Source organism: Zingiber officinale, chromosome 6B (genome assembly GCF_018446385.1).
Source record: "Zingiber officinale cultivar Zhangliang chromosome 6B, Zo_v1.1, whole genome shotgun sequence".
In the NCBI taxonomy this organism is placed as follows: Eukaryota; Viridiplantae; Streptophyta; class Magnoliopsida; order Zingiberales; family Zingiberaceae; genus Zingiber; species Zingiber officinale.
The window spans coordinates 4,401,285-4,419,423 of record NC_055996.1 but is presented as its reverse complement, the minus strand read 5'-3'; the positions used below and the strand labels follow the sequence as shown (position 1 = coordinate 4,419,423).

Genomic DNA, 18,139 nt, shown 5'->3' with positions numbered 1-18,139 from the left:
TCTTCTCGGCCAATGTCGCTTTTCAATTTTTTCTCCCCCGGTGCAAAAATTCATTCAAAATCCTCTATTAATAAAAATTCCAAAATCCTATATTAATAGTATTATACCTTTTTTGGTAATTTTATTAATAAAAAGATCTTATAATACCAAACACATAAATACCTTTAAGTTGATTGTAATAAGTTCACCCACACACTTTAACAACTTATTTTTAAAATAAGATCTAACAACTTATAAGCTCCTAAAATAACTTATAAGCTATACGAGCTTATAAGCTATTTTTAATAAGTTTAGCCAAAACACCTTCTTAGTTGAGAAAGATGAATACATATATATAATTTTTATAACTGAAAAAAATATATATATTATTTTTTAATATATAATATAATTTTTTAATATATGATATAATTTTATAAATAAAAAAATATGATACATACATATTTTCAATTTTAGAATTATTCGTTGATGAATTATATTTTTTTTTCATCTTAAAATTTTAATAAAGAATACTAAAAAACTTTTTGTTGGTTCTCCCGTTCTCCCAAGTAAACAGGGTCCGATCCGGGAGCGGATCCTCTCCTCGGACCTATCCCGATCAATGGTAAAGGCGTCCTTTTTGGTTTGGTAGCCTTGGGATCGGTCAATTTTCCAGCCTTTGCCTCGCCCCAAATGCTTCGATCCCGTTCGATGGCCTCCCTCGGAGACGCCGATCACTTCGGTAGGCTGCCGGACTCCGTGCTCCTCGACGTATTCAACTTGGTCGGCGACGTCAAAACTCTGGGACGGTGCTGCGTGGTATGCCGCCGCTTTCACGCCGTCGCGCAACTCGTGGAGTCTGTCCTTGTGCGCGTCGACTGTGTTATCTCCGACGATCTTTCCGCTTCCCCAGGTGCGGGTGTGGGCGGGGATAGGAACCGGGGAATCATCTCGCACCTCGCACGTATCTTCGTTGGAGCCATCGTCGATCCGTTGGAGGCTCTTGGCCGTATCCTCACACCCTCCCCTGCTGCTATCTCCAGTCAGAGGTCCTCATCGTCGTCGCATCCTTCCTCCTCGATGCCATCTGAAGTCTTCCACCACTCCCCAGCGGAAGTGCTGAAGAACTTTAAGGGCATCCGCCATCTCCGGATCGAACTCCCAGCGGGCGAGCTCAGCCTTAACGACGGTGTCCTCTTGAAGTGGAAGGCCGAGATTGGGTCGACCGTGGACAGATGTGTCATCCTCGGGGCGGCCTCCGTTCTCTCCTTGGCTTCGTTCTCTCCTAAATCCTCGAACCATCCCAGCACTGATTCTAGCTTCCAGGATGCTTGTGTGAATGATAACAGCGAAAGCATGCCTGAATCGTTCTACAGCAATGGAATCTCGAAGCTTATATTGGACTGGACGATCAGCTCCCTGATTGCCGCCTCAGAACGGCGTTACCTCCTGCAGTCGATCATCACCGATCATGAAACGCTCGAGAATATAGTGCTCACAGACGTTGATGGACAAGGGTTGCTCACGATGGGCCAGAAACAAGTGCAGGAGCTCACGGTTAAACCGCTCTCATCATCTGGGAGCTCGCAGCAGACTCTGGTGCCAGCCCTCAGCATGTGGCTATGGTATGCGCCCTACCTGGAGCTACATGATGGAGTAGCGCTCAAGGAGGCAACTCTTGTGGCTGTTCGGCCAAGCCAGGAATGGGGAAGTGAGTTTACGTGTAATGGAGATTATGGTGGTGTTATAGATTCGAAAGAAATTTGCTGGATTTCCAGTGCATTCGAAGAGCCATACAGGTCAGCAGCCGTGATGCTTGTGAAGAGGAGGACTTACTGCCTCGAGATGAATCACTGAGTTTGGAAGGACGGTGTCTAACTTAGAAAGGTAAAATTACTTATATTATTCACTGATAATGCATAGATTGAAGGTTTTTTCATTTGGTAGTAAATTTCTATTGTGTGATTGATCAGCTTTGTGCAACTAAAAGTTCAGAATAATAAAAAAAGGGTCTCATTTTGGTTGTTTATACAAGAATACTACTTACTGACATTCTGATTAACATCTATTTCTCAAGTGGAAGATTCCAATTATTGAGAGAAACAATTTGATGGAAATTATCTACTAAAAGCCAATGTTATATATTTGGAGGTCTTATTTTGAAATGTGGATTCGGTGAATTTTACAATATATGAATAGTGTCTCTCCTATTTCATTTTGCTATTGATGGTGGTTATAGTTTTCATGATTGGTTATATATACTTCAATTTAAGCAGAGGTTGAGAGGTATTCCTTTTTCTTTGACATGTGCTAATTTAGCTGATTGATTTTTTCTTGAGCTGTTATGTGTACAAGAGTGAGCATGAGCAATTTACTTTCTCCTGAAGTTGTGCTAACAGAGGACTAAATGATCCTGTGATTTCTATTATTGAATATGATACTATTTCCAAAGGTAAAGGTGTCGTTTTCCTAATGATTTGAGGTGTATCAGTTCACACATCTAACAACAAGCAAAGGATATAACATAACAACAAGAATACCACAGAACTTGGTCATTAGCTCTCCCTAGTTTTATGAAGCAATAAAAAAATTCGACAAGAATGCTGCCATTGTTGTTAATGACATTGGGAACATGTACCTTGACAAGCATGAAGATGAGATGAAGATGGATATGGAGGGAAGCTTGGCTACCTTGACCCTTAAGTACTTTTGGTGCCAGTAGATGATGGACATTTCTAATGAGTGCTCATTCAATGTGGTGTTGCTTGATGCAAACTGTGTACTATTGACTCTCATCAATTGTAAGAGCTAGTAAACCTGAAGGAGAGAAGTTGTGAAGTGGAAGGGTTTGATCAAGATGATCATTGCCCTATGTTATTGATGCCATCGACAAAGACATTGTACAAGTTCCTTACAGGACATAGGGATGTTCTTAGTGGAGTCCAACATTGACTAACGTCCATAGATGATATGCTTTGGTACCTAGATCATGCGCTGCCACTATAAGAGGTGAACTCACTTGAGTTGATTTGCAAATGTAGATGGTCATGCAACTGAATTTACTCAAGGAAGATAAGAGTTGCGCCACCAAGGAGGCAAGTAACACAAGCACAAGCCCAACCGATGCTGCCTTCCTATCAACCTTCCTTTGGAGAACTCAAGCTCAATGGTTGAGATTGAGTTATTAGTGTAACTTGCTGAAATTAAATGAAGATAAAGGAGGAACATCAGAATGCATCATGCAAATTAGTTAGTTTGGTAAAACAATTTGTGATGCATCATAAATTTAATCAACCTTTTTCATCCTATGAACATGGCGCTATGTGACTGCCACATTGGCTTTTTCAGTTGACTTCTGTTAATTATAAAAAAAAAGTACCTTTTTTTATGTTTTTAAAGACCAGATATTTAAGCAGTAGGACTTCTAGTTTGGTATTTGTGTGTCACTTCAATAATTGTCCCTAAGATGGTATATCTTTGGTTATCTTCCTTTGATGAGTACTCTTTGATAAATCCTGTGTCTTTCTTTATCATTTTTCAAACTCTCAAGTTGACTCAGACTAATACAAGTGTACCATCAGGCATCATATAACCATATTACAGATCCTAGAATCTAAATGGGATTGAGTTTGAGTCCACTCATGTTTCAAATCATAAATTCTCAATCTGATTTAACGGATCAACTCATTCCTGCTAGCTAGCTGATTTGCAGAACATGTGAGGCAACTTAAGAATAGTTTATTTAAGCATCCGTTATCTAGTGTTCATTACTCTATGTTCAACAACCGTCCTAATCATGTGAGCTAACTATCTTCTGCTTATTGTCATGATTATTGTTTCTTCTTCTCTGATGACTTTTACCCCACCAGAATTTTCATGCTTCTTGCCCGACTCTCTTTTTATCACTGTTTGTTGTTGTTTCACCATAGTAGTGCTGCTATCAAGCAGCTTCTTGTTAACCTCTGCTTGTCTAAGGTATATCTAAATTCCAAATGCTAAATGCATACATAAAAGATTTTTTTAAACCTATAGTCACTCCAAATAGTTGTGGTTTGATGATGATTGTTTCCTTGCCTCATCGTTGGTTATCTTTTTGCTTCTTATTCTGCAAAAGGTGAAATTTGTCACCTTGGCGGTCCTCCACGATTGCCACACATCATTGGGAGAGAGTAAATATGGAAACCGAAGCTAATCATCATATGGGAGGGTAATTCCTCGATCTTTGCTGGGATTCGACCTTGCTCAATTCTACAAACCTACTATGTGATAACCAACTTGGCTATGCCCTGGGGGCCATCTTCTTAGAGTCTATTTCTTATTGCTCCATTCTGTAAGCTTATAGTGGGAATACATTATTAAATTTACAGTGTACACGCATTATTTCATGACGATGACTGTTTTCTGACCTCCTAGTTGTCTGTCTTTATGTTTATTAGAGTCTTAGTTGTTGAGTGCTTAATTCTTTAAGCTTACAATGGACATACATTATTAAGATTACAGTGAACATACATTATTTCATAAAAGATGATTGACACCTGGCCTCTTAATTGTCTATAGTTTTGCTTAATAAGATTCTTAGTTGTTGATTACCTCATTCTATAAACTTACAGTGAAACATACATTATTAAATTATTTCAACTAGTACAATGTCTCAATATCAAATCTTAAACTCATGATTTTACAATCGAGCTTGTAATCCAAGCACACAGGTTGTTGTCCAAGTCTATGTATATTGGTGAGGACCAACTGATTTAATAGTTAAGTTCTTTTCAAACTTGCTTGGTACATTAAATATCGGCTGGTAGTGATTTTTTGTCATTTGTTATTGTATCACATTTGTCATATTACATTAATTGTGCCCACATGATCTAGTGTGAAAGATATTGCTGATGGCTAATTATGTATCTTGTGCTTTTATTGACATTATTTAAAAGTGAATGAATCATGCTGATTTACAATTTGCTTAGCAATGTTTAGTTTTGTTTTGTTGATAATTGTATTTTATCTTTCAGATTTTGAAGATACCAAAAGTATTAGACACACGAATGTAGACAAGTGACAATTAGGCTCGGCCTGTCAATCGTTGCCAACCCATGGCGATTATGATCAACTGTTCTTGAGCTGTGCTATCAGACTCGAAGTGACGCCTTCTGGAGTTCTGTAGCCACTGCACAAAATAGAAACTTTTTCCAACCCTGTCGCTCCTTTGCATGTTGCCATAATAGTAAGACCTCGACTATAATGGATCATTATGGGCCATCCTACAGATCTGCATGCTGTTGTATGCCCTGCTTTTATGCACTATTGCATTCTCAGATAAAAATTTCTCAGGCCATAACACAATTTATTCATGTTTATCTCGTTTCACTAGATTTGTCTGTTTGGTCTGTATGGAAAGTTTGATGTCCAGTTCATTAAATTCATCTAGCTTGAGTGGTTTAATTCCATCTTCTCAATCTGGTCAATTTGTGTTTCTTGGCTATCCCACAAATTGGCACACAATCTCTGACTATTCCTTGTGACTTGTTAGATCTGTTTTGTGCATGTACCATTTGGTCTGCCAAGAACAGCATCTAGTCATCTAGCTCGTCCAATCTTGATGATTGCCAATTTTTTTTGTTGCTTTTACTGCAATTAATCACCTGAAAATGAAGGCAAGAAACAACCATTGGTACTCTTCCTTGTATAAATGCAAATTGGATGCTGGAAAACCTTGCACGAATCACCTTCAATCAACCCCATGATGCTTGACTGTATTCAATACTGAATCCATCATCTGGCCCATCGGCACCTTCAATTTCTCCCAATGAAAAGGCTCTCTTAAGTCTATTTAGTTCAACATCAGTCACCAGTTCATCTGAGCAAATACCTCTTTTTCTTTATTTCTTGCATTCTCTACATAGGCTTGGTAGTGTCATACATTTTGTTCTTATGAATATCCAACTCTTATAATGGATCAAGTCTAGGGAGGATGGATCTGGTCCATGAAAATAAATACCTATAACGCTCGTGTTATTGGTCTCCCAGTTATAATATATTTGTAGACATTTTTTCAATCATTTTATGTCCTGACCTGATTATTTTTTTTTTATAATGTCATATTGTTGAGGACGGATTGCATCATCATAGTGCAATTGAATGGACCCTTAGTTTCGGGTGTCCCTTTGTATAAAACAAAACCACCCTTTCCCTTCCGCTTTATCGAACGGCCTTTCTAATATTTGCACCCATCCAAAATTAAATCATACCTCGCTTATGACAAAATCTATCCGATACCAGTTGGGTTACTCCGTGGGGCAAATAGAAACATATTTTCCAGCCATAACTCATCATTCAAGACCAACTCATCTACGCTTTGAAAAAAAATCAAAAATCCAATCCAATCAAGAGCTTCCCTGCAGACTAGACCCGACCCCGGGCCGGGTCTGGCCCGGACCCGGCCCGGGTCTGGCCCGGACCCGGCCCGGGCCCGTAACCGGGTCAACGGGCCGGTTGCCCGTTGACCCGGTTCGCCGGGTCGAACCGGAACCGGCCCGGCAAGTTGCCGGGCCGGTTCCGGTTCATTGGATGTAAAACCGGCGAACCGCCGGTTAACCGGCGGGTTGAACCGGCGGTTCAGCCGCAGAATTTTTTTTTTTTTTTTTTTTAAACGGCTTGAACCGCCGGTTAACCGGCGGTTCATAGCCGTTGGAACCGCCGGTTAACCGGCGGTTCGTAGCCGTTGGGAGGGTTTTTTAGGTATTTTTTTTCAACGGTTAGGATCATTTGACCGTTTTTTGATCAATGGCTATGATTTAGTGTCCGTTACTATCAAAACTCTATAAATAGAGAGCTTATTTCATCATTTTTCACACACATCTTCTCTACTCTTAATCTCATTTTCGTATTCTCTAATCTCTACACGCTTTCGTTTTCAATTACAATGGAAGGAGGCCGCGGAGGTGCATCATCTCGAGCTCGGAAGGGAAAGCAAATAATGAATCCGCGGGAGGAGGACCCCAACATTCAATCCACCGATGATGAGATCGAGCATCTTCCGAATCCGACACCCGACACACAAGGAAGTACCGATGCAATTACTTCTAAGGTTCGGGAACTTCCTCATCTAAAGTCTTCTATTTTCACTAAATATTTTGAGAGGGTCACTCTTTCGTCGGGAGGAATGCGTGCAAAATGTAAGCATTGCAATGCTTCCTACAAATTCCAAGCTGGCGACGGCTAAGAGTCGTTGAAACGACATGTAGAAATGAAGCACCCGACGAAATATGGACTCGACCGATCTCAAACACAATTATCAAGATTTTCTTCAACTAGCGGTAGTACCGATTCCGGTTTATTTTTATATTCGAATAATAAATTAAGAGAATCATTAGCTAAATTTGTTTGCGTAGAACATCTTTCTTTTAGTTTTGGATCTAAATGCACATTTGAAGATTTTTGTAAAGAATCTCTTAATTCATGTGCTAAACGTGTTCCTAGGACTACACTTACTCGTACAATTAAAAAATTAGTAAAACAAGGAAAAAAGAATTTAATTGATGAATTTAGTAAATTAGATAATAAAGTTTCTTTATGTTCATATATTTGGAGTGATCATTGGCAAACACATTCGTATATGGGTGTGACTTGTCATTGGATCGATAATTCTTGGAACCTCCAAAAAAGATTATTAGCTTATAGAGTTTTTGATGAATCACATAATGCTCATAATATCGCACAATTATTATGTTTAATTTTAGAAGAATATGGTTTAACTCATAAAATATTTTCAATATCATTAGATAATGCTAGTTCTAATACCGCTTGTATAGATGATCTAAAATTTGTTTGTCAACCTATTATTGGAGGTTTATTTTTCATATTCGTTGTGTATGCCATGTTTTAAATTTATGTGTTCAAGATGGTTTAAAAATTTTAGAAAGTTATATTAAACCAATTAGAATTGCAATTTCTTATTTATGGTCTCATCCATCTATAATGAAACAATGGGGTAGGTTTTGTAAAATTAATGGAATGAAACCTAAAAAATTTCCACGTGATGTACCAACACGTTGGAATTCAACATACCAATTATTACAAGATTCATTTCAATATAAAGAATTATTATGTTCATTTTTGCACAAAACACTAATGCTAATATATATTTATTTTCACAACAATGGAATATTTGTAGTAGTATTTGTGAAATTTTAAAAGTATTTAATGATGCAACCGAACAACTTTCCGGTGTTTATTATCCCACTGCTCAATTAGTTTTAGAAAATTTTTCTAATATAGTATTAGTTTTAAATGAACATATTAATAATGAATCTTTATCTCCTTGCATCTTAGCTATGAAAACTAAATGGGAAAAATATTTTTATTTAATTCCTGAAATTTATTTAATTGCATTTGCTTTAGATCCTAGATTTAAATTAGAAGTTTTACAAGAAATGTTAACTTTATATTATGACGCTTTAATTCCAATTAAAGATTTTTCTTCCCTTGATCCAGTTAATATTATATATAATGTTAGAATTTATTTATATGATATTTATAATCAATATTATGCAAAATATGGAACACAAATTAATATTTCTGAAATTCAACAAACTACTAGTAGTAATTTAAAACTTACAAAAGCACAACTCTTATTAAAAGAACGGACAAAACGTCCACGGGAATCCTCAAGTTCCACACAGGAACTTGAGAATTATTTTACGACTTCTTTTGATTTTAATGAAGCAGATAGCGAAAACTTCGATATCTTAAAGTGGTGGTCACAGAAGGCTCAAAGCTTTCCCGTTCTCTCCGTGATCGCAAAAGAAATTTTAGCTTGTCCAGTGTCAACTGTTGCTCAGTGCCGGCGGCAACATATTAGATGAACGACGATCAACTTTGTCTCCGACTCATTGGAAGCCCAAGCATTACTGGACGATTGGACCAGAGCGGAGAAAAGAATTCAAGGAATGCAACTTTCAGATGACGTTGAAGGAACAAATACGACAGGAACAGGAAATGGAAGTGAATGAAAATGTAAAAGGATAAAAATGTAAAAGAACTACGTGGGCTTTGATTCCCCTAAAGGGATACGTAGGCAACTTAAATAAGTGCAAGCCCTTTTTTTAATAAATTTTAATTTCTAATTTTTAATGTTTAATGTTTAATTTTAAATTTTTAATTTTTATTAACATATTAATCTTGAACCGTGAACCGAACCGTGAACCGGCGGTTCTGAACCGTGAACCGTAACCGTCTTGGGCGGTTAAGGTTAAGGGTCGACCTGCCTGGAACCGTCGAACCGGCGGTTCCGAACCGTCGAACCGTCGGTTCCGAACCGTGGTCAGGTCTACTGCAGACTCGATTAAAAATCTGAACACGCAGAGAGCCAGGATGGCAGACAGTGCTACAAGATTAATGGCAGACTTGATGTATTCATCCGGCAATGGACAAAAACATGTGCTTCTTCCAGTAGCCTTTCTCAGCTGTAGCTACAGCTTCTCTGTTTCGGTGCCAGGTTTCTTCTACCACATCTCATCGCAAAACACTTCAAGAACATTTGGGTTTCTTTCTCGATCAAGAAAGAGAGAGAAAAACTCTTGCATGTTTTCGCCGTCAGTATTGGAATGGCCAGCTGCGATTGATCGAACATGGAGTTCATCGTCCTGTTAGTCGTGTTCCTCCCGTCACTGTTTCTGGTTGAAGCACTGACGAAACCACTCTTCATCAACTGCGGCTGCAATTCCAGCATCACAGTGGAAGGCAGGCAATGGGTCGGCGACTCGAGTCCCGGCCAAAGCTTCACATTGTCCTCTGTTGGAGTCGCGGCGGCGGCTGCTGCATCCACGATCGCGGAAGACCCGATCTATCAAACTGCGCGGATCTTTAACACCTCGACGAGCTTCGACTTCACAGTGCCCCATGGGAACTACTTCATCAGGCTCCACTTCCGCCCCTTCGATTTTGGCAGCTTCGACGCCAACGGATCCTCCTTCGATTTGCTCGCCAACGATCTCAAGCTGCTCTCCAAGTTCAACGCCCCGGGCGAGATCGGTTGGAAGAACGCGAGGAGCAACTCGAACGCCAGCTCTCTGTTGAAGGAGTACTCCCTCTGCGTCAACCTCACCCAGCTCAGGATCGAGTTCGTCCCCGAACTCGGTTCCTTCGCCTTCGTCAACGCCCTCGAGCTGATTCCGGCCGTCGACGAGCTGTTGTTCCCTTCGAGCTCCGGGATCGAGACCATGTACAGGTTGAACGTGGGCGGCCGAGAAATCAAGCCGAGCGAAGACGGAGCCTTGTGGAGGAAGTGGAACTCAGACGAGCAGTTCATGTTCTCGGTCAACGCGGCGTACAACATCAGCAACACTTCTACTGTGACCTACTCCTCGCCGATCAACGACACCGCCGTCTTCGCGCCGTTGCTGGTGTACGAGACGGCGCGGACGATGACCGACAACCAGGTGGTGGAGAGGAGATTCAACGTGTCGTGGAGGTTCGACGTGGATCCCAACTTCGATTACCTTATCCGGTTGCATTTCTCCGAGCTCGTCTACGACAAGCCGAATCAGAGGATTTTTAGGATTTATATAAACAACAAGACTGCGGCGGAGAACTTCGATGTGTTCGTTCGAGCCGGCGGGAAGAACAAGGCGTACCACCAGGACTACGTGGAGGCGATCTCGCCCAAGGTGGACTCGCTTTGGGTGCAGTTGGGGCCAAATTCGCTGTCGAGCGGATCCGGCGCCGACGCCCTGCTCAACGGCGTCGAGATCTTTAAGCTGAGCCGGAACGGAATTCTCGCTCATGCTCATCCGCGAATCAGCGCGGCGCAAGGTAACAAAATCGCTCAAAAGCCGAAGAATAAGACTTTATGGCCGGCGGCGGCTGCCGCCGCCGCTGTCGGATTAGTGGGCATCGCTTCGTTGCTTTATGTTGGTTTATTACATCGCCTGAAGAAAACGCCGCCAGCGAAGAAGAGTCCTCCGGGAAGCACAAAGAATGCGGCGGCGATCAAGAGTTCGCTCAGCTCGAACAAGAACAGGGTCGGGAGAAGATTCAGCGTGGCAGAGATTAAAATTGCGACCAGGAACTTCGACGAGGAGTTGGTGATTGGAGCAGGAGGGTTCGGTAAAGTTTACAGAGGCGAAATCAACGAGGGGGTGACGGTGGCGATCAAGCGAGCGAATAGGCAATCGGAGCAGGGAGTGAGAGAGTTCGAGACAGAGATCGAGATGCTGTCGAAACTCCGTCACCGGCACCTGGCGTCCATGATTGGGTTCTGCGACGAGCAAGGGGAGATGGTGCTGGTGTACGAGTACATGGCGAATGGCACGCTGCGGAGCCACCTCCTGGGCGGCGACCGGCCGGCGCTCACGTGGCGGCAGCGCGTGGAGGCTTGCATCGGCGCCGCCCGGGGACTGCATTACCTCCACACAGGGGCGGAGCGGGCGATCATCCACCGGGACGTGAAGAGCACCAACATATTGCTGGACGAGAACTTCATGGCGAAGGTGGCGGACTTCGGGCTGTCGAAGGACGGCCCGGCGGTGGACCGGACGCACGTTAGCACGGCGGTGAAGGGAAGTTTCGGGTACCTGGACCCGGAGTACTTCCGCCGACAACAGCTAACGGAGAAGTCGGACGTGTACTCGTTCGGGGTGGTGCTGCTGGAGGTGGTGTGCGCGCGGCCGGTGATCGACCCGAGCCTGCCGCGGGAGCAGATCAGCCTGGCGGAGTGGGCGCTGCAACAGCCGTCGGCGGAGCAGATTGTAGACCAGCGGCTGAAGGAGGAAGAGGGGTTCTCGCCGGAGTCGGTGGCAAGGTTTGTGGAGATCGCCGAGAAGTGTCTCGCCGACGAAGGGAAGAGGCGGCCGACAATGGGAGAGGTGCTGTGGCTCCTGGAAAATGTGTCATAACTGCACGAGGTGCCCATGAAGAATGGTATGCGTAAAGGCCCAGTCAGTTAGTTTTGCGAATACAGTTATTTGTTGTATTCTCTGGTTCATCGTTTACGTAGGTGAGTGTCTTTGTTTTTCCTGTGAAACCACTCGAAAAACAATGTATAATATAAGGAACTACTGAGTCCACTCTGAAATCTCACTAACCTAATTCTTCGTACACTAGCAACAAATCAGCATGAGTGAACTTGTGTCTGAGTTTTACTAATTTTCATACAGTAGCAAGTTGCTTGACTTGCCAAGCATCTTAGAAGCTGCTCGGATGCCACTAAGAACTGCACCTTCAACGTTAGGACTCGCGCAAAAGTCACCGCATATGGCTAACCTCCTGTTCTTGTCCCATAAACACTTGTCATCCGCACCGACGGTAATGGCTGGAAAGGCACTGCCCCTGAGTTCGATCGAGTTTGTTGATCAGTGAGTTGGAGAACTAATTGTGGCAGAAAAATGTGATCGAGTTATCAAAAAGACATGTAAGGAACTATCAAACTATACTAACCATCTGTGTGCTTTCAGGAAAACTGGATGAGTACTAATTCCTGTAGCCTGGAACTCATGAAACAACTCTTCTGCTACTTTGGCCAAGGCTTCGCTTGAAAGTTTCTTGAGGCCAGTTCTCGCTATTACACCATCAGCAAACTCAGTTGTGGAATGTAATACCCAGCACTCACTATATGAGAAATATGTAGTTAAATTCCTAAAAAAGACTTCTATGAATGATCATGGATATATATGAAGAATGAGCTTACCAATTCGGGAATGCACGAGAACGGCCTGGCTTACTACTGTCACAATAGGCCCAGCTTAAAACTTCGGAGTTCTTGAATGAAAACCCTTTTACAGGTATCTGAATTTGGAAACCCAGAGAGGAAATGGAGTAGTACTACTATACTGAGATATATTGATGAGAATTGAAGTGACTTCTTGCTACAATACAACAATAACAGACACAATGGGATGATAAAATTGCAACTTGATGACTAGTATAGCATCTAATATAGCAGAGAGGATCCTAGAAAGGAGCTAGCATAACTTTTTGCTTCCGCTTTTGGCAGATGCACTGTACTTAATTAAAAGGTTTTGATACTTGGATTGTTTCTTCACCCTATAGTTGTCAGGATCGAGATGCTACCTAGGAAGACAAAGAGGCCCACAGATTTAGATCATATGATCACAGTGCGTGGGACAGTAACATCCTACAATTTAATTAAAATATTCTATAATTATGTCGTTGCCAAACATGTTGTCTAAGTAATCAAGAGCCAAATTCCTCAAACTAATCAAATAACATGTTGTCTAAGTAATCACCAAACATCAGCACAGCTATAAACACTGACTCTTTAAACTGGTATATACAATAGGTGAGGTCATGCATGCAGTTTAAGTTAGAATTTATATAAAACTATATTTCAATAGGAATTACCAATCACAGACTACAGTGAAGTATCTTTTATATGTTTTTATTGCATTAACAATCATTACCAACTGGTTCTCAATATTTCCAGATATGGCTAGATTTGAATCTTAGATATTGTCAATATTTTAAAAATATATTTATGACACAAAATATACATAACATGATTTAACAAGGACTGCAACTAGAGTAACAAGTATAAAGGTTTCAATAGAATGATGACAAGAATTACAAGAAAAAAAAAGCTTGCCTTAAATCCTAAGAATGATCCCACCTCCTATATAGGTGAAAGAGCAATGATACGCAGAGAGAAAAAATCTCAGAGAAAAGTTCAGAGATAGACATATAAATTAATGACCCATCATTTTCACTTTTGTGTGTTCCATCACTTTATGTGTCAATCCTTGAGATTTTCTATAAAATTTTTCCGTCTGCATATCATTTTTTATAGGTGAAATTTGTACAATTTTATAGGAGGAACAGACCCTCACGTAGACATTATGGAAATATTTTAGATTATTTGAAGATGATTTAAATTAAATGGGAGAAAAGTCTCTTCAGTAACCAATAATCTACATACCTAATAAGAAATCTAATCTAAACAAAAAAAACATGTCAAAATTTCAAATAACAGATTAAATTTTAAACATTAAGTTTCAAATTGGTTATAGAATCAGGTTCTAAAATTTCCCCTCATGTAGCCATTATGGAAAATTTTCAAATTATTTTAAAATATTTCTATTGAGAATTTAAAAAAAAAAGGCAACATAATATCTACATAATAAGTAAATTACCCTAAACAACCAACATGTTGATTTTTCAAGGAAAAGGAACTATTTTCAAATGAAAAAGATCTCTTACCAAAGACAAAGGTTCAGAAAACGCTAGCATTAGGGCGAAACACGGACGGACAGGAATATCTTGTGAAAGAATGGACAAATCTGGAGATGAGGCTATATCTGAAATAATCATGAGTTGGGTAAAAAAACATATAATCAGGTTTTACATAACTATATATATATACACACACACACTCAAATTGTAACAAAGGAAATACATGAAAAGGACAAGTTAATACAGCCTAATGCAATGTGATTAACTTGCATTTAGATGTGGGTTTTAACATGTTGAGCAACAAAAGTGGTGGCAATCAGATAATCAGACAATGTTGTATGCTGACGGGATCAGAAAATTTATTTGGATTCCTGAAATTTTTTAAGAAAGCTACAACAAAGGATTTAAATTTCTGATCATAAATCACCGCAAGTGGGATTAGTTTTACTTTTATAACCAGATCACAAATGTATGGCAATCTATAGGAAAAGAAAACAAAGACAAACAATAGTTAACCGAACTTCTATTACAATAAGCACGTATAAAACAAATATGATTTACAATGGAAAACTAAAAGTTTAGCAATACAATGATTCACGTGAAACAATAAAGATGGCCATTTATTACAAGCCGAAATATAATTGTACTTGAATGAACCAAGGAATTCCATAAGAACTTACCAAGTGGTGGTGGTCTTCCAGTTACGCCAGTAAATCTTGATGATATTACATTTTTATCTGAGGCCACCACTCCATCAAATTGACCTAAATCTTGTCCATCCAGGCCAATCAATGACCACAAATCTCTCTCACACAGCCAACTCACTTTTCCAATAGTGACTCCATATTTGGCTTCTATTCCTGTAATGAAATTCAACAATAATAACAAATAACTTGAACCCCAAACCAAGAATCCAAAGAACAGTCATGAAGCTGCAAGGCTAACCTCGTTCAGAGCAAAGTGCTTTACATATTGAATTCATGCCTGGAACTCCAACATACTTGGTCATTCCTTCCTAAAACAGTAAAGAAACATATTTTATCATGCATCTAGACTTTTTGTGTATACTGGAAAATTACAGCAAATACAATTAGTTAGCTCGACTGTATACAGTTTCTACACCATCATCAATCCAAATAAACTTCGGAACACTTTGTATGTCAGCAAATAGTATGGCCAAGCATATTTTCCCACTACAACAAGGAAAGCCAAACACCATAAATTGCTCTACTGTTTCAGAAGTAAACGACCTCCAGTTTCCAGGAACAATTAACAAGCGAAGTAGTACCTAACTCTAGCATATTGGATCCTTTGCTGATGGGTATCAAAGGCTAAATATGTTGGTAGTTCTATCGTGAACTTGTGGGTGAGAAATAGAGGAACATGCGAACATCTTGTGATTGAACAGATATGTCACAAGTCAATCATGACTATGGACCTTAATAGGTGGGAAATAAGGTCATGCTTATGTTTGTTGATTAAGTATATATTTTAATCCTACTTGTCTATATTTATTTGGATTAAAGGTTCTTTATCAAAGGGCATCTAGGTTGTCTATTAAGCATATAAATAAGAAATACATGTATATAATGAGTAGCAGCAAAAATAGATTATCATTGTCAGTCCCAACTATTTAGGATCAACTACATTGATCTTATACCTCTCCTGAACGCTTTGCAAGACTGCACCACAACAAATATTTAGATAAAGAAGCCAAAATAGTTAATGATTATTATATTTCAACGTTGTGGCTTATTCCTCTACTGAACCCTTTGCAAGACTGCATCACAACAAATATTTAGATAAAGAAGCCAAAATAGTTAATGATTATTATATTTCAAAGTTGTGGTTTATTCCTCTACGGAACCCTTTGCAAGACTGCACCACAACAAATATTTAAACGAAGAAACCAAAATACTTAATGATTATTATATTTCAAAGTTGTGGCATATTTCTTCAGTCACATAACCACAGGCAAAATGATTTGGGTCATTGATCCTTTTGAGATGGTTGAACCTTGACAGTTGATCCTCTAGGATCATGTTTTTGGCTTCTTTTCCTTTGTTACCTTTGTTGTTATGAGTATTGGAAAATTTATCGTGTGTGAGGTGATAAAATATAAGCCATAAACATAGATAGTCATTTTGTTTTTCTTCCAAGATTATTGAATTTGGATGGTTTTTTTTTTTGGATAGGTAAATTAATATTATCCAAAGGTAAAGATGGTACAATCTGAGCAAGCTCAATCAAGTCCCCAGTCCTGAACCCATGCTCAATGTCGGCCACATTGATTAGGCTCAATAATCCCTCCAAATACATGGCTCGTACACTATTTCAGCTATTGCCAAGGAATCAACTCCTTTGGCCACATCCAAATTTAGCTTCAATTCTAGGTTCCAGGTCCGAGCTCAGCTAGCGCCATGTGATGTGCCGGTGATTGCAGCCCTCGCCGACTCAAATGTGGATTCATGCACTATTACACTCATACACCATACACTTTTTTTTATCTGTCTCTCAGGAAGTAGCTCAAATTCCACGTTATTTATAAACAACTAGGTGTGGCGGTACATGCAACCAGTGCTGTTGTTTATTCGTGATAAGAGGATATCTTAATCAGAACTTAACTTCTATTTAAAGCTAAGGCTACTGTTATTCATGCAACTTTAAAATATTTTTGAAGTAGTTAATCATGAGTTAGATGCGATAAAATGCACTAAAAATTTGGAGGAGAAATTTAACGAACAAGGCCTATGTATTACCAAAATCAAGTGGCTAATGAAAGAACAAACCTTCTCCAGGTCAACAAACTTCTCCGCGCTCCGATCAAAGCACCCAAACGGAACCCGCCACTCCGCCACAAGCCCTCGCGCTTGCCAGGAATTAACAAGGCCCATCACCTCCTCATCGGCGACCGAGAAAAATGGAGCCCCATGGTCGAAGAAAAGGTCCCTTCCATCCTCTGTCATCTCTCTACAAATAACCACGCCATAAATCGGTTCAGCAATAACGAACTACCGCAACGTTAAGTTGGGGGAAAAGGACCGGACCGCCTCTGAGACATCCTCCCTCCGGCTCCTCGGCCCGCCTCGAAGACGGTGACGGAGATGCCCGAGGCAGCCAAGATGGACGCGCAGACCGCCCCGGAGACTGGAAATTTGCATCGCCATCGGTAAAATCAAGAAACGGGAATGAGAAATTAGGACGAAAATTAGGGTAAATTACTCCCGCTTCCGATGATCGCGACATTGGCGAGGGTGGTTCCGCTGCTCATGGCTGTGTGGCAGTCCTGCGACGAGGGTGCAGAAGGAAGAGGAGCGTTGAGGGCAGTTCGCCTTCACGGCGTAGGATTGACGACTGGTATTGACGTGGGGCCGCTCGCTCCACGCCAAATTTTATTATTTATATATTTGAATTTAAAGAACATTTTACTTGGAAAATTTATTATTATTATTATTTTCAAAACATCCTCTGAAATAACTATACAATGTAATCTTTTTGCTCTCCAACAACCCAATCGTGCTTCATCTCTATTAATAAATGAAAATCTTATATGATAAAATAGAAGAATAAAATAGATAGTTTAGTTAAGAGTATTTCAAGAGTAATTAAAAATCTTAGATTTTCGTTTCAAACAATATATTAAATATTAAGGGCATTTTTAAAAATTACTAATATTTTATTTTCTACTATTTAATTTGTTATAATGTAAAAGATTATTTAGGATCATTGTAATATCTGTGTCTTAAATCAATTAAAAGTCTAGAGATAATATAGTAAAAATCTTCGATTTGTCTTAAATCAAGTCACGTGCTAGCATCTCTGTCTTAAATCAAGCGTCTTAAATCAAGTCACGTGCTAGCATCTCTGTCTTAAATCAAAAGCCTATGGATAGTGTAGTAAAAATTGAGGATCTTATTTTCTTAAGATGGGCAGGTTATCTCGTTTGGAAATTTGATTTTTGTAAGTTGTCCATCCAGCC

General features: G+C 40.0%; 2 protein-coding genes and 1 pseudogene across 2 annotated transcripts; 2 read left to right on the top strand and 1 right to left on the bottom strand.

Annotated features, from left to right (window-relative positions):
- The first annotated feature begins 609 nt into the window (after positions 1-609).
- On the top strand, positions 610-5,327 carry LOC121991753 (F-box protein At4g18380-like). The gene is made up of 2 exons (XM_042545780.1): positions 610-1,863; positions 4,989-5,327. Exon 1 carries the CDS (start codon positions 670-672, stop codon positions 1,831-1,833), a length of 1,164 nt encoding a protein of 387 aa, XP_042401714.1. The 5' UTR covers positions 610-669; the 3' UTR covers positions 1,834-1,863; positions 4,989-5,327.
- Positions 5,328-9,400: 4,073 nt separating this feature from the next.
- Positions 9,401-12,041, top strand: LOC121991752 (annotated as a pseudogene).
- On the bottom strand, positions 11,997-17,527 carry LOC121991754 (renalase-like). Its single transcript, XM_042545781.1, has 9 exons — positions 17,383-17,527; positions 17,208-17,307; positions 16,950-17,130; positions 15,106-15,175; positions 14,841-15,020; positions 14,188-14,285; positions 12,662-12,759; positions 12,412-12,582; positions 11,997-12,303 (listed from the first exon to the last, which is right to left on the bottom strand). Exons 1-9 carry the CDS (start codon positions 17,429-17,431, stop codon positions 12,117-12,119), a joined length of 1,134 nt encoding a protein of 377 aa, XP_042401715.1. The 5' UTR covers positions 17,432-17,527; the 3' UTR covers positions 11,997-12,116.
- Positions 17,528-18,139: the final 612 nt, after the last annotated feature.

Excerpts from the sequence above, each read along its gene's own strand:
- LOC121991753 (XM_042545780.1), top strand. The coding sequence starts at position 670 with ATGCTTCGATCCCGTTCGATGGCCTCCCTCGGAGACGCCGATCACTTC.
- LOC121991754 (XM_042545781.1), bottom strand. The coding sequence starts at position 17,431 with ATGAGCAGCGGAACCACCCTCGCCAATGTCGCGATCATCGGAAGCGGG. Across the intron at positions 17,131-17,207 it reads GGGAGGATGTCTCAGAGGCG|AGAGATGACAGAGGATGGAA; the intron begins GTCCGGTCCTTT and ends GGTTATTTGTAG. Across the intron at positions 12,760-14,187 it reads TTTCTGAACCTTTGTCTTTG|ATACCTGTAAAAGGGTTTTC; the intron begins GTAAGAGATCTT and ends TTCCAAATTCAG.